Source organism: Macaca thibetana, chromosome 9, assembly GCF_024542745.1.
Source record: "Macaca thibetana thibetana isolate TM-01 chromosome 9, ASM2454274v1, whole genome shotgun sequence".
Taxonomy (NCBI): Eukaryota; Metazoa; Chordata; class Mammalia; order Primates; family Cercopithecidae; genus Macaca; species Macaca thibetana.
This window is the reverse complement of record NC_065586.1, coordinates 87,940,982-87,965,416: the sequence shown is the minus strand read 5'-3', so window position 1 is coordinate 87,965,416 and position 24,435 is coordinate 87,940,982. Positions and strand designations below refer to the sequence as shown.

Genomic DNA, 24,435 nt, shown 5'->3' with positions numbered 1-24,435 from the left:
CTCTTGAGTGTTTTCACTCGAAACACATGTATTACCCTTGGATTGAAGGACTTTTGAAAATAATTAGTAGAATTATCTGTTTTGGAAATGTTTATGGGGAAACTAACTTTCACTGTTTGTGTTTTGGCAAATTCTGCCTTATTACAGTTTTCATTTTCTGAGCTCAAGTGCAGCAGTTTTATTGTAGCTTGGTGAATTCTGAATGGTGACTGCCAATCACACATTTCTTTGACCCAGGCATACTCAGAATTTCCAGCATAAACAGTTTGAGTAAAACTTAGGATAGGAAACTTAAAAGTCCCCAAACACCTGCAATTTTAATGAACTGGATCCTACTTTGGGTTCCACTCTTTTGGCTTTATTTTTGAAACCTTCTCTTTCTTGGTTTTAGCTCCACATCTGCCACCCCCCCGCCTCATTTATTCATACATCCCTACCTAGGTTCTGGTACATTCCACCTCATTGTGCATGCTCCCATGAGGGGAAAAAAAGCAAGAACTGTGTTGAACCTTTGGAAGTAAATGAGGACCTTGGCAGTAGCTCAAGGCAAAGTCACACTTTGGAGCTCATTCACCGAACTTTTTTTGAGCCATGGCGCTTCCTTGCTCCCAGCTTTTGGCTTGGCTAGCCTTTATTTTCTACCTTTCAGGATCCCAGTGCCCTCATTCTGTTGTTTCATTCTTTCTGACTCTCCCTGGATTTCTTCGTGGAAATACACCATGTTCCAAAATGACCTTGCAGATTTTCTACCCTTTGTCTTTCTTTCTCATCGTTTCCCCTCAAACTCCTATTCCCTTTGGAACAGATTAATCAGATTGTTTTTCTAATGCAGAACCTGGTAGTGAGGTCTCCTTTCACCTATCTTGTCCAGGATCATGCTTGTTTTTTTAACTCAAATGAATTCCAAATTTGTGGATTTCAGGTTGTATTAGGGAGATATTTTTGGTCAGTGACTACGTTTTGTTAAATGACTCAACTCAGACTGTTCTGTGCATAGTTCTGGTCCTGAAAGATTGCAGAAGGAACTGTATTTATGGCCTGATTGATTGACTTCCTCAGTTCCAAAGAATGGGAAGACAAATTGGCAAGAGCAAGAAGAGATACTGAGGAGCTTCTAGATCTATGATTTTTTTTCCTTCTCCAGTAAGAGGAGTTTCATAGTTCAGGTATCCCAGGCATATGAGAAGACAGCTGTGTCCATGTGCAGCTGTGTCCAGGGATTCCAGTGAAGCAGGCAGACATTGTTCACAGTGGTCCTCTCATCAGAGTGACTACTTTTTGAGTATATTAATAGATTGAACCTGAAGGTTCCAGACAGCAAGCTAATAGAGCAAGGGACCTAGAAGGTCTATCAGAGATAGGGGCTGAAAAAGAGTAATCTTGAAAAGAAGGTGGGGAAGGAGCTATTTAAGATTCTAGAACATGTTGGCCAGAGATGTGGGATAGCAAACACCTTAAAAGGAGTATCAGAGGAGTTTCCTGCTTCCTGTTCCTTATGATTTATTTATAGCACGATCACAGTTTCTCTATATCCTGAAACACGACAGAATGATTTTGCTATAAATTTAATAACCATATTACCAAACTAAAGTATGTTTATGTGGGGATCCATTCTTTATGTTATTGCTCAGGTAATGTGGTCATCCACTTAAAACTTGAAAAACAAAAATTGAAAAGAATAAGGAATAAGAATAAGAATAAGGATAAGGATAAGAATAAGAATAAGGAATCTGGAAATAAAGGCCAATTTAATTCTTCAGTTTTTAATTCTGTCCCATCTGTCTATCATTCTGGTGTTTCCTCCCCCTGTTTATATGTCAGTGAGATGTGTAGCACTTTTCAGTCATTCCTTTTTAGTTACAAAAGCAGTCCAGATCCTTTTCCCAGCTATTTAAGACCTTCCCAGTCTGGCTTCAATTTTTTTCCAGCTTTGCCTTTTTCTGCTTTCCTTCTGAACCCCATATTTTAACCAAACGGAAATATCTGTGCTCTCATCTCGATTTCTTTCTCTCTTTCTTTCTTTCTTTCTTTTCTTTCTCTTTCTTTCTTTCTTTCTTTCTTTCTTTCTTTCTTTCTTTCTTTTCTTTCTCTCTCTCTCTCTCTCTCTCTCTCTCTTTCTTTCTTTCTTTCTTTCCTCTCTCTCTCTCTTTCTTTTTCTTTTTCTTTTTCTTTTTGAGACAGAGTCTTGCTCTGTTGCCTAGGCTGGAGTGCAGTGGTGCAGTCTCAGCACGCTGCAGCCTCTACCTTCTGGGTTCAAGTGATTCACCTGCCTCAGGTAGCTGGGATTACAGGCATGTGTCACCACACCTGGCTAATTTTTATACTTTTAGTAGAGACTGGGTTTCACCATGTTGGCCAGGCTAGTCTCGAACTCCTCATCTCAGGTGATCTACCCACCTTGGACTCCCAAAGTGCTAGGATTACAGGCGTGTGCCACTGTGCCCGGCCTCCCATCTCAATTTCTAATTCCTACCCTTATTTCAAGACTCCTCACAAATGCCATCTCTTTCATGAATCCTTCCCTGATCACCACGTCATGTATCGTGAATGTTACCTATTATTGTAGCTGTCTCCAGCCCCATCTAGAGCCATCTTTTTAAAATGGTGTGCCTTCCTTCAGACCGTGTTTGAGTACCTGCTGTGGTCAAGGCACAGTACTGGTTACTATGAATCAGAACGTACTATAAGTTGATATAAAATCTTGTGTCCATAAGTATAGGCTGGGTGCGGTGGCTCATGCCTGTAATCCCAGCACTTTGGGAGGCTGAGGTGGGTGGATCACTTGAGGTCAGGAGTTCGAGACCAGCCTGGCCAACATGGTGAAACCCTGTCTCTGTTAAAAATACAAAACTTAGCCAGGCGTGGTGGTGGGCGCCTCTAATTCCAGCTACTCGGGAGGCTGAGGCACAAGAATCGCTTGAACCCAGGAGGCGGAGGTTGCAGTGAGCCGACATTGCACCATCGCACTCCAGCCTGGGCAGCAGAGGGAGACTCTATCTCAAAAATAAATAAATTAATTAATTAATTCAATTAAATTAAAAATACACAAATTAGTCAGGCATGGTGGCAGATGCCTGTAATCCCAGCTGCTGGTGGGCTGTGGCAGGAGAATCGCTTGAACCCAGGAGGCAGAGGTTGCAGTGAGCTGAGATTGGGCTGCTGCACTCCAGCCTGGGAGACAGAGCAGGACTCAGTCTCAAAAAAAAAAAAAAAAAAAAAAAAACAACCCACAAAACAAGTATATAAATACACAGTGTCTATAGAACCTAACACATAAAAGGTTCTCAAATATTTACCAAAGTAACAAAGACAAAACAAAAGAATAAGATACAGATTATGTACTTTGGAGAGTTCACCTATACCTAGAATGATGAAAGAAAACTTCCTGGATGAAGTGTCATTTGAATTAGGCTTGAAGGATGAGGAGAATGTGGAGTTGGCCAAGAGAAGGGTGGAAGTATAGGGAATAGAAATTTCAGAGAAAGGTAAAAACATGAACACAGAAATGGGAAATGGTGTGACATGAATGGAGAATATTTAGGTTGGTTAAATGGAGCACAAATATATGAACGGGAATAGAGAGAATTAAATTGAGCAAAATAGATAGAGACTAAGTTATAGAGCACCTTGATTGATTGCCTCAATCCTTCATTTGTGATGTGTTTACTAAAGGTATTTCATTCTTTGCTTGGTACCTCCTAACACATAACTACAATTTTATCTTGGTCCATTCGAATCTGGTTTTGTATGTCCATCTTAGAATTCACGGCTAAGCCATATCAGCATGTGTGTCATATCCCACCTTGGAAATCTTTAGCATTTCTTATCTTGATTTATTTATTTGTTTCTTGAATTCTTGGTCTAAATTATGGTTTGGGGCTGGGCACAGTGGCTCTTGCCTGTAATCTCAGCATTTTGGGAGGCTGAGACAGGAGGATTGCTTGAGGTCAGGAGTTCGAGGCTGCACTGAGCTGTGATCACACCAGTGCACTCCAGCATAGGCAACGGTGAGACCCTGTCTCTAAAAAAAGAAAAGAAAAGAAAAGAAAGAAATCATGGTTTGGACACCTTCCATCATAGGAATTTCTTCAAAGAAGGAATTTCCTTTCCAAAGTGAGAGAAGTATCTCCTATTCATTATACATTTGATTTTTTTGCCCTGGGTCTCTGAATCTGCAAATTGGTCCAGAGTTTCTTAGTGCTCGAATCTTTGGAAGCTGTATTTTTTTCCCAGGGAGGTCTAAAAAATGTTGCATTTCCAGCTGGGTGTGGTGGCTCACATCTGTAATCCCAGCACTTTGGGAGGCTGAGGTGGGCGGATTATAAGGTCAGGAGATCGAGACCATCCTGGCTAACACAGTGAAACCCCATCTCTACTAAAAATACAAAAAAAAAAAAAAAAAATTAGCTGGGCATGGTGGCAAGTGCCTGTAGTCCCAGCTAGTCTGAAGGCTGAGGCAGGAGGATGGTGTGAACCTGGGAGACAGGGCTTGCAGTGAGCCAAGATCGTGCCACTGCACTCCAGCCTGGGTGACAGAGCAAGACTCTGTCTCAAAAAAAAAAAAAAAAGTTGCATTTCCATTGTACTAAATGGTAGCTAGTGGACAAAATAGCCAATGCCACTCCTTAAGGGATAATGTTCAGTGTTTTCCAGTGTTCTGAAGAATACTTCTCCCATCAAAGACTAATCTCTTGAGAGGATCGTTGACAAAAGGTTTCCTCATAATGGTAATAGGTGTCATTTTTTGAGCACTTTGTGCATTGTATATCCATTTTGTCTTTTAATTAAAGTTTCCTTAGCCAAAATCATTTGGGAAACATTGATATATTAAGGTTCTGAGAAGTCTTACAATATATACATTTGTGTAAAATTGTTTAATCCAGCATTTTACATACCTGCTTTGGGGATGATACTCGTGTAGATTCCTGTGGAATTAGTATTCCATGAAGCTCATTCAAAGAATAGGCATCTTCCCAGGAAAAACTTCGGTAACCTGAACTTTTATGTGTACATTCCTCTCAAGAGTTTTAGTGATCAGCATGCCAGTAACAACATCCTTGTCCTAGTACCATGGAGCTGAAAGTTCATATTTATGTAGACATTGGACGAAGTTGTCTGGCTGGAGTACAAGATTGCCTGAGACTGTGAACCTGAAAGTTAAAATAGCTGGATACAGTGCTAGTTTCACTGCTAACTCATTTTTCTTGAGCTTTGCTAACTGCTGGTTTTGTTAATAGGTCCAACAGATGTCCGTTGGTCATTTCTTGATGCATTGCAAATAGGCATAAAGAGTTTGGAGAAAAAAGAGTTGTTAATCACTCACCAGTAAAAATTCATGTTGACTTGTCCAGGAGCCTCTCTGGAAGCTGTGACTGGTGGCCAGTAGCCTGGAGAACAGGGAGTCTTGCAGGCACACAACATGATTGTAGTGGAAAGAGTACATGTAGACTGTTTTATAAACCTGGAGTTCAGTTCCGAGATGACTTCCCTCTTCTGATCCTTAGCTTCCTTAGCTCTAAAGTAGGGATAATTTTTAGAGCATATAGTGTGGTGCTGTTTAAGTGTGACTGTAAAATGCCCAGCACAGTAGTGCAATATAAGTGCTCAAACGTGCTGTTGATTTCTTTTTTCTTTCAAAAGGGAATCAGCTGTCATGTTTATGCTTTCTGAGTGATGTAGCAGCATCAGCAGTGATGATGAACACTAGATAATTTTGATCACTGAGTGGGTCTCACCTAGTGGCATCAGAGATTTGCACTCATTAAGCCCAAGACCTTGGGCATTCACTGGTGACCAAATACACCCTATTTTCCTACCCCTGGAAGGTAGCTCTCAGTGGAGTGAGGAGAGTAATCTGGGAGCTGTGGAAGAGCAGCTGCTGGACATGTTTTGTGACACCAGTGTCAGCCCCTCAGGAAAACATTTGTTTACACACCAAACTTGCACAGAGCACTCACTAATGGTTAGGCACTGTGCTGCGCAGTTGGGATCCACACAAATATATGGTTTCAGCCTTAGAGGATCTTAGAGTCCAATAGAGGGAAATAGACATATGACCAGTAAGTGACCTAAGGAGCCACAGATGCTCTGAAAACCTGAAAGTTAAAATAGCTGCATGGAAGTATTAGAGGGAGTAGTTGTGATGGGGAGAGCGCTCCAAGGGCAGAGTACTCAGATGTTTCTAAGACAGTCAGAAAAGCCTTTAGAGAGAAGGTGTTGACTTGAGTCTTCTGGGCATAACATTTAATTGATAATGGCTTTATTAAATCAAATACAGTGCAAAGATATGCATAACCATTTTCATGGGTCAGTTTATGCATGCTCTATTTCTGCACTGAGTGCCCTTATGAAACAGTGTACCGAATTGTTCGAATTGTTCATCAGTAACTGAAGGTCCCAAAGGGGTTGTAAAGCCTGTAGTCGCCTTGCATCAGATAATAGGCTCTGCAGCCTGGTGATGGGGGTAGGAGTTTCCTTTTTGTACCTGGACTATTTCCTAAACCTGAGGGTGGACTTGGAGTATCCAAATAGGACGTGAAAGAATTTCCTAGGGTTACTTTTGGCTCCCTGTCTAGGAAGAATCCTGGCTATTTTGACGAAGATTTTCTCCTTCTACTTGGAGACTACTTGTATCTAGGGAATGGGAGGAATAGTCTGAATGTGAGAGTTACAGCTTTTTGCCTTGAGGCCTGACGGAGGTCTGACTGAAGCCCCCAGAGCTACCTGGAATATAGAAGTCTTACTAAGGCCAAAGACTCTGATTAGCTGTTCCTTTCTCTCCACTGCCCCCAGAAGATGCAGGGAAGGCCTCTCTTTCTCTTCAGCACTTGAGAATAATAGATAGCATCTAAACTCCTGAAACTTGCTGACCTATTTGTTAGGGAGCTATGTGGTCAAAATTATGTTGAAATGAGATGCCAATATCAGTGTGCTGTGAGGAGTCCAAACCACAATTATTATTGTGGCTCTTAGTTTTGGTGATTAATAATAAACCAACTCCTTATGCCAGGGAAGAGATAAAGATGCCTCACAAACCACAAACTAGCTTGTTTATTTATTTATTTATTTATTTATTTATTGAGACAGAGGCTGTCACCCAGGCTGGAGTGTAGTGGCATAATCTCGGCTCACTGCAACCTCCACCTCCCAGGTTCAAGCGATTCTCTTGCCTTAGCATCCTGAGTAGCTGGAATTTCAGGCACACACCACCATGCCCAGCTAATTTTTGTATTTTTAGTAGAGACAGGGTTTCACCATGTTGGCCAGGCTGGTCTCGAACTTTGACCTCAAGTGATCCACCCACCTTGGCCTCCCAAAGTGCTGGGATTACATGTGTGAGCCACCACACCTGGCCACAAACTAGTTTATTTCTGATATTGCTGGGGCAATCCAGTCATTTTGTGAAGTCTGTGATGCTTAAAATAGAATTGCTGACAGCTGGGGTGGGTCTGAGTTCATCACCACTACAACTGAGCTGTTGCAGCTGTATGTCAGCAGACCTAGGTTTAGCTGACTCATCCTGGCTATTGGGATGAGCTGGGGTGCTGCTGCTTGTTGGGGAGAGCAGTCCTGATGGTTCTGCAGTATTGTTTTTCTGATTTATGTAGACTAAAAGGATTGTAGGATTGGGGAGAGAATAATGGAGACTTTTTTTCCTAAAGAGCTTGAGTTTGAAGGGTACTGAAAAGAGGAAAAGGAAAAAGGAAATCAGAGTATGGGGGAAGTAGCTGAGCTCTGAACCAGGTCCTTTATGGGAAAAAGAGCATATGGCTTTGAGGGGGTCTTTAGTCAGGTAGTTTCCCGAGCTGGCTGCCCGAACAGTTTGCCGTTTGGAGCTGCCTTGAGATGAACAGATGAAAATGAAATCCTATGCAGTAGGATGTTCATATGATGGATGCTGTAATCTAAAGAAGGGACCATACAGAGTGAGAAGTTAAAAATGAACTTGATGATATGTATTGGTAGATGAATATCTAAATACTAAATTGTAACTGAGAACTCTAGGTGTAGGGATATGTGGTTATGCTGAGAAATTTGAAGTCTTGAGGTTTGTGTTAGAAACAGTTCATGGCCAGGTGCGGTGGCTTATGCCTGTAATCCCAGCACTTTGGGAGGCATAGGCTGGTGGATCACGAGGTTATGAGATCGAGACCATCCTGGCTAACAGGGAGAAACCCCATCTCTACTAAAAATACAAAAAATAGCCGGGCGTGGTGGTGGGTGCCTGTAGTCCCAGCTACTCGGGAGGCTGAGGCAGGAGAATGGTGTGAACCCGGGAGGCAGAGCTTGCAGTGAGCTGAGATCGTGCTACTGCACTCCAGCCTGGGCGACAGAGTGAGACTCTCTCAAACAACAACAACAACAACAACAAAAACTGTTCTTATCTTATCGGCTGGGCGTGGTGGATCACCTGAGGTTAGGAGTTCGAGACCAGCCTGACCAACCTGGTGAAACTCCGTCTCTACTAAAAATACAAAAATTAGCTGGGCATGGTGGCGGGCGCCTGTAATCCCAGCTATTCAGGAGGCTGAGACAGGAAAATCACTTGAACCCAGGAGGTGGAGGTTGCAGTGAGCCGAAATTGTGCCATTGCACTCCAGCCTAGGTGACAAGAGCAAGGCTCCATCAAAAAAACCACAAAAAACAAAAAACAAACTATTCGTATTAAAACTATGTTTTCAGGCTGGGCGTGGTGGCTCACGCCTGTAACCCTAGCACTTTGGGAGGCCGAGGCGGGCGGATCACCTGAGGTCGGGAGTTTGAGCCCAGCCTGATCAACATGGAGAAACCCTGTCTCTACTGAAAATACAAAAAAATTAGCCAGGCGTGGTGGCGCATGCCTGTAATCTCAGCTACTTGAGAGGCTGAGGCACGAGAATCGCTTGAACCCGGGAGGTGGAGGTTGTGGTGAGTAGAGATCGTGCCATTGCACTCCAGCCTGGGCAACAAGAGTAAAACTCTGTCTCAAAAAAAAAACAAAAAAAACAACTATGTTTTCTCCTTGCTGCTGGGGGGAAAACAAATATGTTTTCTCCCTGCTGCAAGGAGGGAAAACAGAAACAAAAACTTGTGTTTTCTCTTATCCTGTAATTAAATTAGATACAACAAAAATATTTTCCTGAGAGAAGGGCTGGTTCTGTCGCCCAGGCTGGAGTGCAGTGGCTTCATCACAACTCACTGCAACCTCAAACTCCAGGGCCTAAACGATCTTCCCACCTTAGCCACCACACCTAGCTAATTTTAAAAAGGTTTTCATAGAGACAGGGTGTCACTATGCTGCCCAGGCAGGTCTTGAACTCCTGGCCTCAAGTGGTCCTCCAGCCTTGGCCTTCCAAAGTGCTGAGATTATATAGGCATGAGCCACCATGCCTGGCCAAAAATGCTTTTTTTTTTTTTTTTTTTTTTTTTTTGAGACGGCGTTTCACTGTCCAGGCTGGAGTGCATGGCGTGATCTCAGTTCACTGCAACCTCTGCCTCCCGGATTCAGGCAATTCTCCTGCCTCAGCTTCCAAGAAGCTGGGATTATAGGCACCTGCCACCAAACCCAGCTAATTTTTTTTTTTTTTTTTTTTTTTTTTAGTAGAAATGGGGTTTCACCATGTTGGCCAGGCTGGTCTCAAACTCCTGACCTCAGGTGATCCACCCGCCTCGGCGTCCCAAAGTGCCGGGATTACAGGCGTGAGCCACCGTGCCTGGCCAAAAATGCATTTTATATTTAATTTTAACTAAGAGGTTCTGGTCAATTGTCAATGAAATTTTCTTTTTAGGAAATGATGTTATCATATAACATTCTGATTAAAGAAGTAACCCATTGTAGAGGGCAGACACAGTGGCTCACGCCTATAATCCTAGCACTTTGGGAGGCTGAGGTGGGTGGATTGCTTGGGCCCCTAAGTTCAAGATCAACCTGGGCAACACAGCAAAACCCTGTCTCTACAAAAAATACAAAAATTAGCTGGGCATGGTGGCGCATGCTTGTACTCCATGTACTACTGTACTCTAGCCTGAGTGACAGAGTGAGACCCTGTCTCAAAAAAAAAAAAAAAAGGCGACGAAAAGACCCATATTGCATGTCTTGTTTTTCCTAGCCCTTGACCTAATCTTATCCCTATTAATGACCTTCAGTTTTAAGTAGGATGAAACTTTAGTTTTTATATGGAGCTATAATTATTTTACTCTTTATTGATAAAAATTTCAAACTGGGCCAGCCATGGTGGAAACCCCATCTCTACTAAAATACAAAATTAGCCAGGCATAGTGGTGCATACCTGTAATCGTAGCTACTTGGGAGGCTGAGACAGGAGAATCACTTGAACCTGGGAGGCAGAGGTTGCGGTGAGCCGAGATTGTGCCATCACACTCCAACCTGGGCAACAAGAGCGAAACTCCGTCTAAAAAAAAAAAAAAAAAAGAGCAAGGTATAGTAGGGCAGAATTATTGGAAGTGTAGGTATTAATAGGTATCATGCAAAAAATGGGGTCTATGGAAATAATTTTAGAAATGCTGAATTAAACAACATTGAACAGATTTTTTTTTTTTTTTGAGACGGAGTCTCGCTCTGTCGCCCAGGCTGGAGTGCAGTGGCCGGATCTCAGCTCACTGCAAGCTCCGCCTCCCGGATTCATGCCATTCTCCTGCCTCAGCCTCCCGAGTAGCTGGGACTACAGGCGCCCACCACCACCTCGCCCAGCTAGTTTTTTGTGTTTTTTTTAGTAGAAACGGGGTTTCACCGTGTTAGCCAGGATGGTCTTGATCTCCTGACCTCGTGATCCGCCCGACTCGGCCTCCCAAAGTGCTGGGATTACAGGCTTGATCCCCTGCACCCGGCCAGACTTTTTTTTTTTTTTTTTTGAGGTGGAGTTTCGCTCTTGTGCCCAGGCTGGAGTGCAGTGGTGTGATCTTGGCCCACCACAGCGTCCACTTTCTGGGTTCAAGCAATTCTCCTGCCTCAGCCTCCCAAGTAGCTGGGATTACAGGCATGCACCACCATGCCTGACTGATTTTGTATTTTTGTAGATATGGGGTTTCACCATGTTGGCCAGGCTGGTCTCAAACTCCTGACCTCAGGTGATCCACCCACCTTGGCCTCCCAAAGTACTGGGATTACAGGTGTGAGCCACTGCACCTGGCTGAAAAGATTTCTATAGAATTTCTTAGAGCCTTTAATTAAGTACACTAATGGGTGCCATGAAACGCCAAGAAGGAGAAGATAATCTACAGCTTTTCCCCAACACTGCTTATCTGGCAGACCAACCTTAGGGACCCATGTTCCACAGAACACACTTTGAGAAACCTTGAAAAGGAATATTACTGATTTCACTACTAACTGTTGATATTATTAATGTTAAATTCTTTTAGATTTCTTAAAGGCTGATGTTAAAGTCACTATATGGTATAAATTATTATATTTATAGCACTCAGCACTGTGTTTGGTTTTTGTCTTTATTCCTAAAAAGATTTTGCCTTTGGAGGTAAGCAGTTATATGAAAAAGAAGATAAGAATTTAGAAGATAATGTAATTCAGCCAAAAGTAGTCCTCAGGAGAGCTTCCATAGGAATACGTGCTTTAGAGAGAAACTAAAGAAAAACGATTTTTGTATTTTCTCTCATATGTGCTAATGGAACAAAACGTTCCATCATTGTGAGCTGTGTGGTAACTAAACTCTTCAAGCCAAAGATCATGGACTGGGTGGGGCCCGTGGCATACATCTGGTCTGCAGATAGTTTTATTTAGCCTGTATAGTGACTTTTAACATTTGAATTAGTTCCTATTTTAGAATCTTGAAGTTTCACTTAAAAATCTGAATTTCTAGCCACTCTTGAAAAATGAGAAAAGTCTGACAATACATAGGCAAGTGGTAACTACTTGCTGGAGCTGAGAAGTAGTTTACTCCAGTGTGTTACTGCCTGCATACTAACCCAAACGTGGCTTGACATTTGTGCTACCTGTCTGACCCTATGGCCATTTGAGTTTGTGTGACCCCCTACTGTAAGGACATGGCATGGCCCAAGAGCTGGAGCTTCCCAAAGGATACTGTAGCCCCTCTTTTTATATGTTTATTTTTATTTTATTTTGAGACAGGGTCTCACTCTAATCACCCAGGCTGGAGTGCAGTGGTGCAATCTTGGCTCACTGCAACCTCTGCCTCCCAGGTTCAAGTGGTTCTCCTGCCTCAGCTTCCTGAGTAGCTGGGATTACTGGTGCCCACCACCACACCCAGCCAATTTTTGTATTTTTAGTAGAGACGGGGTTTCACCATGTTGGCCAGGCTGTTGTCGAACTCCTGACTTCAAATGATCTGCCCAGCTCGGTCTCCCAAAGTGCCGGGATTACAGAAATGAGCCACTGCACCTGGCCAGCAAACTCTTTTTAGAGTCACCTTTACAAGCAAATGTGGTCAGGCTGCTCCAGGAAGAAGTGCTGGAATCATGTTAGGATAATTTAAGGGAATCTTTACTGTTTCTGGGGGACATCCTTATACTTGTCCTCAGGATGCTGAGGCTTTTACTGCCCCTAAAGCGCCTACTTGACAACATACTGGAAGAGTTGTTTCACTCACACACCTTCTTTGTCACACACACTCACAGAGTTAGCCCTGTACAGTTGTTCCTAAGTTTGCATAAGAGATTGGTTCTAGGACCCCCGCTCAGATACCAAAATCCACAGATGCTCGAGTCCCTTACATAAAATAGTGTAACCTATGTGCATCCTCCCATACACTTTGAATTGTCTCTAGATTACTTATAATACCTAATACAATGTAAATGCTATGTAAATAGTCGTTCTACTGTAGTTTTAAAATTTGTATTATTGTTACTGTTATTTTTGTTTTAAAACATATTCTAGGCCGGACATAGTGGCTCACACCTGTAATCCCAGCACTCTGGGAGGCCGAGGCAGGTAGATACCTGAGATCAAGAGTTTGAGGCCAGCCTGGCCAACATGATGAAACCCCATCTCTACTAAAAAAAAAAAAATCAGCCGGGTATGGTGACACGCCCTAGCAACTCAGGAGGCTGAGGCAGGGGAATTGCTTGAACCTGTGAGGTGGAGGTTTCAGTGGGCTGAGATTGTGCCACTGCACTCCAGCCTGGGTGACAGAACGAGACTCCATCTCCAAAAAAAAAAAGTTTTCTATTTGAGATTGGCTGACCCTCGTTGCAGACTCAGAACCCTCAGACATGGAGGACCAGTTTTGTATAGAGAGAGGAAATTTATATTGAATTAGGACAGAATTATAATTTCATCTATTCTCAAAAATAATTATTAAACGAAGATAATTAAAAAGTGGTTATTTTATTTATACTCTCCACAAAATATTTGAATTAGCTTATAAAGTATGATATAACAATGAAGTATATATATACATATATATATACACATACATATATATATATATATATATATATATATGCACATACACACACACACACAGAAAATCAGGACCAGAAAATATATCCAAACAAAGAGTAAGTCCAGAAGGATAGAACATGGATATCAGGACCTGAGGTCTGGAGAAACAGGCCTGATGTGAGAATGGGCTTAGATTTCAGAGAGAAACCAGAGTGTGAGTGTAACTTTTCATACAGGTAGTACCACAATATTATTATTTGCTTAGTAGATAGAGTGTGTTGATATTGTTCTATGTTGATTAATTCTGCAGAGGTGACAGCTCTGAGCAACTGTTTTCTGGTGGCAGCTGGGAAATGTAGGTTTTGTGAATAGGGTTAATCAGCACTGTGTCTTGAGCCCTCTTCCTATATTTTTACCTTATCTACAATGCCAAGAATAAAGGAATGGGTTGTGTGCAATGTGATGAAGTGAGGTCGGGGGTTGGGGAGTGGGCAGAAAAGGCAGTAGGCAATAATGAAAGCTCTCAGCAGGAAGGTTTGAGATCTTTTGCAGAGTTCTTTTGAGCAGTGGTAACCTACAGCTATTGATAAAAGGCTGTATTTCCTGTCTCAGTTAATTGAGCATGAAAGCAGACCACTGGATACTACACAAGAATAGTTTTCATTTTTTAAATAAAGTTATCTATGATCGAATGCAATTAACATAAAGTGATTGGAATTACCTTACCAGGTCCCTAAGCTGCCTTAACTGCTTTATTAGGAATGAGATCAGAAGAGAGATTGTGTGTAGAAAAAGATACATCTGTGTGTGTGTGTGTGTGTGTGTGTGTGTATGTGTGTATTTAAGGGAATCTTTACTGTTTGTTCTCACAGTGTCAGGAAATTATTGTGTATTAAATGAAAAAATTAGTAATAGGCAATAGTTCCTCATGAAGGCATTTAAAAGTAATGCTTTATGGTATTAGTGAATCTGCCTTTGTAGTAAATGTCAAGGGAATGATAATTTAGTCAAACAGACCAAAGTTTACACGGAAAGAACTGCATTTTTTTTCATGCAATAAAGGTGGAGCAAATGTCTGAATGTGAACGGTATTGTAAACAGGTCCAAATTTTCAGGGTCTAGGGAAGAAATGGAGATTTTGTGTCTTCTGGCTAAGTGGTGAGGCCAACAGTGTCATAAAAGGCAAAAAGTGGCTGGGCTCAGTGGCTCGCTCCAGTTATCCCAGCCCTTTGGGAGGCCGAGGTGGGCAGATCTCTTGAGGTCAGGAGTTTGAGACCACCCTGGCCAACATGGCGAAACCCTGTCTCTGCTAAAAATATAAGAATTACCCAGGTGTGGTGGCAGGTGCCTATAATTCCAACTACTCAGGAGGCTGAGTCACGAGAATCATTTGAACCCAGGAGACAGAGGTTGCAGTGAGCCGAGATAATGCCACTGCACTCCAGCCTGGGCAATAAGGCAACACTCTTGTCTCAAATAATAATAATAAAGGCAAAAAGTTAGGTGAGGGTGAATTTTTTTAGCAATCTTAAAGAATGTGTAGACTGGCCAGGCACGGTGGCTCATGCCTGTAATCCTAACACTTTGGGAGGCCGAAGCGGGTAGATCCCCTGAGGTTAAGAGTTTGAGACCAGCTGGCCAACATGGTGAAACCTTGTCTCTACTAAAAATACAAAAATTAGCTGGGTGTGGTTGCGGTCACCTGTAATCCCAGCTACTTGGGAGGCCAAGGCAGGAGAATTCTCTTGAACCCAGGGGTTGGAGGTTGCATGAGCCAAGATGGTACCACTTTACTCCAGCCTGGGCAAAAAGGAGACACTCCATCTCCAAAAAAAAAAAAAAAAAAAAAAAGTAGACTATTTCTAACTGAGCAATTCCAGTTTTAAAGTTAATTCAAAATTTTTGAAAGTATAATTGCCACAGGTGCTACCTTTCAAGTGGGAGTACTCCTGGGTATAAGCCAAGCCACATACGAAATTATCCCATATGTTTCTTTGCATTGAGTGTTGATGTCTGAGCAAGGGGGAAAATGAACAATTCTATTAATACTAAGGAAATGAAAAGTCAACTTTTTTGTTTTCTATCTTAGTCATTGGTGGAGGGGAGGGGGAATGGCATGTTCCTTGAGGACAGATACCAGGTTCCCTTTCTGCACCCAGCCCGCTTCTCAGAGCATATTGGCTACTTGCCTAACTGGTTGGTTTTGAGGCAGTGCAGAATTTGCCTTCTCATGCAGGAGGATGTTTTTGTGTTTTTGTTTTGTTTTAAGCTATTCTTTGATAACATGTTTTAAGGTTTCATGTATAAAATCATATACATAAAGGCTCATGTTTTAAGGTTAAAATTCTAATGAAATACCTTATTTTTTACTCTGTGATAAAATAGTACAAACTATGGGCACTAAGTCAGAGTCCCAGTTAAGAAAAATGACCAAATAGAAATATGCCACAAAGATTTCTTTTTCTGCTTTAAACAAAATTTACTTAAACTTTGAGGCTTGCTTTTATTTAACCAGCCTCGTTTGTCAAAATCAGATAAATCCGAAAGAGATATCTCTCTCTCTCTCTTTTTTTTTTTTCCGGAGGCAGTCTTGCTCTGTCACCCAGGCTGCAGTGCAGTGGCGCGATCTCGGCTCACTGCAACCTCTACCTGCTGGGTTCAAGTGATTCTCATGCCTCAGCCTCCTGAGTAGCTGGGACTATAGATGTGAGCCACTACACCCAGCTAGTTTTTGTATTTTCAGTAGAGACAGGGTTTCACCATGTTGGCCAGGCTGATCTCGAACTCCTGACCTTAAGGAATCCACCTTCCTCGGCCTTCCAAAGCGCTGGGATTACAGGTGTGAGCCACCGTGCCTGGCCAGAGAGTACTCTCTTTGTGCTATATTGTTATCTCTGGTAATTCTATGCTAACTTGCTGCGTGTTAATCTGTATTAAATCATATTGCTGAAAGATATGTTTGAATTTGGAAGGTGATGAGAATTAAAAAGTCAGACATGGATAATTTTTAGAAAATACTCCTGATGTACTTTAGATGAACTCTTAAAACAAAGTGGTGTATTGTGACACATTGTAAACAGTCTCTATCGTGTGTTAAAATGAATCTGATTCAAAATGCAGACTGTCTCTAAAAGCCTGCCTTACAATAAAAAAAAACACAGGCAGAGGTGGTTTCCAGTGGTTTCATGTTATATGTCATATGTCTAGAGTGCTGAGTACAGTACCTGTAAGTAGATTCCCCAAGAGATCTATTGAAAGGTACTTAATGCGGATTACATTAACTAATTAACTGGATTTTGTTTGGGTCATGTTCATTGTGAAATGCACAAATCAGTGGGTTTGTCTTTAGTCATCTTATTCTCATTTGGGGTTGCTGGAAATGAAGTAAGGACCAAGTAAACGACTTTTTTTCAGGTGCAAATTCGACCATGGAACCTAAGTGACAGTGACTTTGTAATGGATGGTTCTCAGCCTTTGGACCCCAGAAAAACTATCTTTGTTGGGGGAGTTCCACGACCCCTTCGAGCTGGTGAGTGGAAATAGTAACACCACAACAACAAAACCAACAACAACAAAATCCCCAATGCCTTTAGTCTTAAATATTTTCTAGGTTTCCAGTGAGCTATACATAGTCTCCAAAAAGAAGGCTGTTGTCGTTTTCACTGAGCTTTTTCAGGATTAAAGGTTTTCTCCCAAAATGCTCTATTTTGTTATGGTGCAAAAGTGAATTTCATTAAACAGTTATGTTGAAAAAATGAATTTTATTTAGTGCTTTCCTATTTAATCCCTTATGTAAAAAATAATAACACATTTAGCAGTGTGCATTCTTATGCCAGTCAGCATTGTTATGTATGACAGAAATCTGTCTTTTTTAAAGCTTCCCTGTTGTTTTTTTTTTAAGTTACTTTCCAATGATGAAATAATTGTGCTGCTTGATTTGAGCAGAATCATAATTGACTGGAGAGTTTGAAGTGTTGTTGAACTGATGGCTTCAATACATATTTAAATCCAAAGACAAATCCAATCAGCTGTGCATCAGCCTCCTAATAACCAGTATTAATGCCAGTGGAGTATAACAAAATTATTTCTAAGATCTAAGTTTTTGAAGCACTTAGAATAATTAAGTTTATTTTTTTAAAGTAAAACAAAAAATGTTACTGTTGCCACTGTAGTTGTGAAAGTACATTTCTTTTGTGTTATTTATATGCACATAGACTTAGTTCTACCTAAAAATTAAAACAAAAAGCAGAGATCATTAAAATCATGTTGTGAAACAGAATTATAAAATGTAACCTAACGTTATTTAGCTGTATGACTTTCGTGACTTCTTAATTCTGAAAGTTCCTCAACATTTCTAACATATTTATCCAAATCCCATCTCCAGGCTACACCTAAAAGATAACTTTAAACCTATATAAAGACATTAATAATTTCATTTTGAAGGACTTTTAAACATATTTTTTCTGACTGGGTCTTATTTTCTTCATTCCAATGGAAAACTATCAAACAAAAGGTAGAAAGCAAAGCAGCAGAGATGCTTCCCTTTTATCTGCAGTCGGAGAAGAAAGTCTAAGAAGGGCTAATTCAAATGTGAAAAGCATTATGAGATGGGGGCAAATGCAGACCTTTGTTTGTAAACTGTTTGTGCTTTTAAAAAAAATGATGGGGGTGTTGTGGAATATTTCTGAATTTTTCTAACTAGTGTTATATTTAGGAGTGGAGAGGGACAGAAATCCTTTTTCTTATTTTACAAATGGACAATCATAGCTAGTATTGTAGCTTTTCCTTTTGCAACTATCTACAAGCACAAATTAGTTTTTTTGTTTGTTTGTTTGTTTGAGACGGAGTCTCACTCTGTCGCCCAGACTGGAGTGCAGTGGTGCCATCTCGGCTCACTGCAACCTCCGCCTCCCGGGTTCAAGGGTTTCTCCAACTTCAGTCTCCCAAGTAGTTGGGACTACAGGTGTGTGCCACCACGCCTGGCTAATTTTTGTATTTCTAGTAGAGACAAGGTTCTGCCACGTTGGTCAGGCTGGTCTCGATCTCCTGACCTCAGGTGATCCGCCCACCTCAGCCTCCTAAAGTGGCTGGGATTACAGGCGTGAGCCACCACGTCCGGTCACAAATGAGTTTTTATGTTCTAGCCCCTTTCCTTTTTTTTCCTAGATAGGAATCTGAAAAAATATTCTGAAAAAGTCCTATAGTTATAAAAAATAACAGAACTGGCTGTAACGTCTTATGTCTATCTTAAGGCACAGACATAGAGGTTTATTCACTCTTTATTCTTCCTGTTTTAATGATTTGGAAGGATAGGTAAGGGCCTATATATCATTTTTCTTCTGTAAATCCTGTGAAGATCTCTTTTCCACACTTGCTGTATGATCACACCAACACTGCAAGAAGTGAACCCCTGAACCTGAAATTATATTCTTTAATATTTGTTGTCTGCAAGATGCCACAAATTCTAGGATTAGACAAGAATTATATTTAGTTGTCTAGTAAGAAATGGGATTTTGTGTTCCCTGACTAGATACTATACTATACCTTTCATAATTTGAAGTTCCTTTTTTTTTTTTTTGAGATGAGTCTCACTCTGCCACCCTGGCTGGAGTGCAGTGGCATGATCTCGGCTCACCGCAACCTCCACCTCCCGGGTTTGGGCGATTCTCCTGCCTCAGCCTCAGGAGTAGTTGGGACTACAGGCGTTCACCATCATGCCCGGCTGTTTTGTATTTTTGGTAGAGACAGTGTTTCACCATGTTGGCCAGGCTGCTGTCAAACTCCTGACCTCGTGATCTGCCTGCCTCGGCCTCCCAAAGTGCTGGGATTATAGGTGCGAGCCACTGTGCCCGGGAGAAGTTCTCTTTTTTCAACTACGCTAAAGTGTTTTGTTTTAAAATGTTTTGTTTTATAGTTATGTGGATAGTAATCTAAAATCACTTGTATTACTGATAGTGTTCCCTTAAGCGTAGCTAGTTTCTAGGTGGCAAAGTAATCTATATTATTGTCTTAGAATTTTACCATTCATCCCAAGACTTCTAGTTTAGAGGGCCATGTTATCAAGACAAAAAGTTAACATCTGCAACTTTTATCTATAATCATAGGAATTGGGTTTCTTTGAAACACACTGAGCTTTGGGAACTGATGTATACCTTGGAATAGAAGACAATTTTTAAAGAATTCATTGTGACTTTGCTAGACAAGCTGAAATTGAATACAGTATAGTTCACTTGAACGATAAACATTTATTGAGCATCTACTGTATTACTGGCACTAAGAAAGTATGTGTCATGCAAAACTGAATATCCCACTATCATGTTAAAGAGGTCATCATATACAGAGTCAAAAAATGTCAGGAGAAAATAAATGTGCTTACAGAATGTGAACTCAATTAATTGGAGACCAGATTGTATTCTTTAACACGATTCTCAAATTTGGTTTTGAAATACTTTAGAGCATTTTTTATTATTTCCAAGGAATGTTCTAGTTATGGAATTTTGGAAAGTCTAAAACTATTTTAAGCATTTTATGCAGAGTGATCATGGACTAGATATGGGCATCCCTACTCAACAGGTGAGATTTTAGATGTCCAGGTGGATTTTTACCTTATTAAGGGCCAAAAAGTATCCCTTAATACGTCACAGTGACTAAAATGTTATCACTGAAGTGTTATTCCTTTGGATCTTGTGAGTTGGGGTTTTTTTTTATTTATCTTTGATATTTCCTCATTGTAACACAAGGACCAATATCACTGATAGTTATTCTGAATACAGGCCTTATCCCTTTAAACAGAAATACACAAACACCTCTAAAATGAAAAGGCAACCTGTTTTAAGCAGTATTGTCCTGAGTTTCTGGTTCTTTGATAAACCTTCCTTTTAAGAACTCAGGTTGGACCAGCCTGGGCGACATGGTGAAACCCTGTCTCTATAATAAATACAAAAATTAGCCAGGCATGGTGGCACACGCCTGTAGCGCAGTCTCCGGAGGCAGGAGAATCGCTTGAGCCCAGGGAGCTCGGGGCTGCAGTGAGCTGATATTGCATCAGTACACTCCAGCCTGGGTGACAGTAAGACCTTATCTCAAAAAAAGAAAAAAAAATAGGTTGGAAAAAATCACAGTCCTGGAAAGGAAAACAAAAGAAAAGCTGAAAATGGGAAAATATCAGTGGAAAATTTAGATGAGCTTACTTATTGCCTGATTGTGGGTTTCTCTATGTCAAATAATCCACATTCTTACTGTCTCTTCCTTTCATCACTCCCATTGGTGACAATAGCAAGCCAAGGATGGTTTGCCTGAAGTCTCCTGGTGTTTATCAGATCTTGTCTTCTTTCTACTCCCCATCTCACCCTACCCTCACATTAGGAAAGCCTGTAAGTGGACTCACCATGCCACCATGTGGCTAAAGCTCACATATTCTTCAGAGTCAGTACAGGGAAATGGGCAATTTGATTCTTCTCCTGCTGCCACCTGGAAGTACAACATGTTGCCACTATGCTTCATTCACGTAATATGAGCAACATGTCTTCCTAAATCTCCATACAGAAATAGCCCAGTTGCATATCCCTATGGCATTAGGACCTCTCCAGAATACATACCTCTTCACTCTGACAGAAAATAAGTGCCAGGCTTGGGGGTTATGATACCACCAGGAACAAGTAGAAGTGAGGTATGTGGTCTCTGTACTCTTCCCCAGTTGATTAACATGAGTATTTCTCTGATCCCAAATTTCTTGGTTTTGGCATCTGATTGGAAGACTGCCTCAGTGACCAAGCTTTTGGATCCATTCATTCCCAACCTTGATCAGGCTGGAAAAACTTTCAGTCTTTCTCATTAGAAGCATATGAACTGTTCTTTACTTCATGACTTCCTTAGGCCCTGCAAAACAGATCGATCTCGAGAGAGTGCTCATCTGAGTCCCCACAGCCTACTGTTTGCTCGTTCATCTTTCAGCCCTATCTTTCCTAACAATTGCTCTGATAATTCTTTCCTTTCTTTTTCTCCCCTACTAATATTCTGTGATGAATCCTGAAATTTCTTTCTGTCTTTCCTTACCTGCCCTGACTGTTGTGAGGATGGTTTTTCTGTGGGAGGCAAAAATTTCTGAAGTAAATATTCAGAGATATATGGCATATATCTAGAGAACATATATCCTGAATTTTTCTAAGATCATTTATTTCAGACATTTTGTATAAACATTTCATAGTTCACATGTATTAGAAACCATATCCTGATTTGTGATTTAGGAAACAGGAGTATTATAACCGTATCCTTTATTGTTGTTTTATGAAGTGGTTGCAGGCAGAAACCATCTTGTATCAAGTTTTTCAACAGTAGAAGCTTTTTCACCATGTCCTAAGTTCAGTATGGGTTGTCCTGGATAAACTCCAGATTTGGCATACTGACTTGATTAACTGTATTACCTTTAGGGATAAGGATTTTCTAATGTTAGTATGTGTTTGTGTCCTCCCTCTGCACCAAAAGCAAACCCTCATCCATAGCTGATGTCAAACTTTGCCATATCAGTGGCAGGCTGTGTGATGTTAGCCTACAGCCAAAATAACACTGCGATGAATTGATACTTACAGAGCAGAAACCAGGCCAACTTAAATGTTAAGCAGAGATTCACAGGATGGGAGTGGGGCAAGAACCCTGGACAAAACTAAACATTTGAATACTACTCTGTCCTTAGCAGTGTGCCCAGAGCTCTCATGGATGTTTAATTCTCACAGTAACCCTGCGAGATTATAAGTGGTAGACTGTGCTTTAGAGATGATGAAGCAGAGTTCAGATAGAGTAATTGGTCTTTCTCAGGTCGAAAGAAAGATGCTTTATTAAGCTGAGATCTGAGGTGTTGTCTCAGTAACAGTAGTAACAGTCAACTTGGTACCAGTGCACTCTGTCTGATTTAGTTCATTGTTCATACCATCTATTTGAAAATATTCTTAACTTCCCGACATATCTGATGCAGAGCAGAAGCTTATTGAGCACATTTCTTCCCCTTGAAGTATGTGAATTGCCCTTGACAATTGTGGTAAACCTAGGAAGCCCTCGTCAAGTTTAATCTTCCTGCTTTCAGAAGTCGAGACCTCTTAGATATCTTAAGGTGCCCTATGCCTCTTGCCTATCTGTTTTGTCCTTATTTCCAAAGAGAAGAAATACGGATTCTAGATTCACAGTTTAGAATCTGTAAAGACGAATGTGTTATTTTCCTCTGGAATCCTCATTTCCACTCTATCTCATTTGGCTGTCCAGTATCTCAGGCTCACATGTTGCCTTAGCTGGCTTTGAAATATATTATAATTAAATGATATAAATAGGGCCGTGAGGTGAAGCAGGACTGGGAGGAGTCATCATGGGTTTCCTCTCTGGTGAACTAAAGACCCTTTCACATCTTTGTAAAGAATCAGGAGCAGGCCAAGAGCGGTGGCTCACGCCTGTGATCCCAGCACTTTGGGAGGCCAAGGCAGACGGATTACCTGATGTCAGGAGTTCAAGACCAGCCTGGCCAATATGGCAAAACCCCATCTCTACTAAAAATATAAAAATTAGTCAGGCATGGTGACCTCACACCTATAATCCCAGCTACTTGGGAGGCTGAGGCAGGAGAATCACTTGAACCCAGGAGGTGGAGGTTGCAGTGAGCCGAGATTGTGTCACTGCACTCCAGCCTGGGCAACAGAGCAAGATTCCATCTCAAAAAAAAAAAAAAAAAAAAAAAAAAAAAAAAAAAAAAAAAAAAAAAGAATCAGGAGCAAATCCAAGGAACCATAATTGAAGCTTACATTCAACTCCAGAGATATAGTCATCACAATCCAAAGGAATTCATGGGGATGCTATGTGCTCCACATTGCTGCAGTATTCTAGTTTGCCCCTCCAGTCTGCAGCACAGTGACTCTCATCACAAGAGCCAGCATGTGGATTAGACTCATTGTGTTGCTGCTACCATGGAAGTTGTTCATGAGACAATTTAAGTTGTCTTAGGATCACAGAGCATCTTGTCCAAAGTACGGTATACCCTTGAACCATAGCTATTAGACCTGCCATCTTCCCACCATGACCAGACAGACCCATGAGCACTGTCTGGATGGGAAAGAAAATAAAAAATGGTTTGGAAAGTCTTGACTTCCTCGTGGACTGTATACCTGTTTTCACCTCTATGTGAACGCTGGATTCCTTCACCTCTATGCCCTGCTCTGGTACCCTTATCTTCCTCAGGTGAAATGTTAAGAACATGCTCCTGGGAGCTACTTTGTCTTTGCCCTCTGCAGAGGATGGTTTCAAATGAGGACTAGAAATTCTGTTTAGTACTTAAATGAGTTCAGCCTGCAGGAAGTATGCTGAATGAAGACTTACTGGTTGAGCAGAAGACCAAGTACAAACAGCAGCTGTTTGACTACCATTTACTTCTCTTCAAGGGTGGTCATAGTATTAGACTTTCTGTAGTTAAAATACAGATGAGGGTAGAGAGAGAGATGGGAAATTTTCATATTCTTCTCCCAAAAACCTCTTCTTAAGTCACCTTGGTTTCTTCTAGCTTCTCAACAAATTGCCCTTCACTTAAGTGAGACCTAATTGACTCAAATGTCTGCAGACTTTTTGGTGGCCAAAAAAGCAACTATATATAAGTTCATAAATGGAAATTATTTATTTATAATTAGTTTTCATAAGAGCATAAGCAGATGAGGGTTTCTGCTTCCTATCAAAAGTACTTAACTGCCAGCAACATCAGTCATGATCTAATCCTTGGAACGTGCAGATGATTTCAAACAGATAGATTCACAAAGTAATGGAATGTTTGTGCTTCTCTGGCATCAGAAGATCCTGAAGATTTTTTGGAGAACACTGTGGTGTAGAAAAATCTGTGGTTACAGTAACTCTTCTGCTTAGCTGGAGTTTCAAGCTTACCACTCATGTGCCTTCTTTCTAAATCAGACACTTTGTTGAGTCCTTCCTATGGTGGAAGACAAGTGCCATTCAATTCCTTGCCAGCATTCTTTTCCTGGCCATTCACCAGGCTTGGAGATTGTTACTTCTCTTATTTCACTACAGAGGAAGCCTTGTCTTTTGAAAATTAGTAT

The 24,435-nt window shown here is 41.2% G+C and overlaps 1 protein-coding gene across 7 annotated transcripts in view; it reads left to right on the top strand.

The window, feature by feature from the left end:
- CPEB3 (cytoplasmic polyadenylation element binding protein 3) overlaps positions 1–24,435 on the top strand; it is a 242,406-nt gene that overhangs the window by 184,665 nt on the left and 33,306 nt on the right. For all 7 annotated transcript variants that reach the window (XM_050804449.1, XM_050804448.1, XM_050804444.1 and 4 more), the window contains one exon: positions 16,769–16,883. In XM_050804449.1, the coding sequence (XP_050660406.1) occupies positions 16,769–16,883 (115 nt within the window). The remainder of the gene's footprint in view (positions 1–16,768; positions 16,884–24,435) is intronic.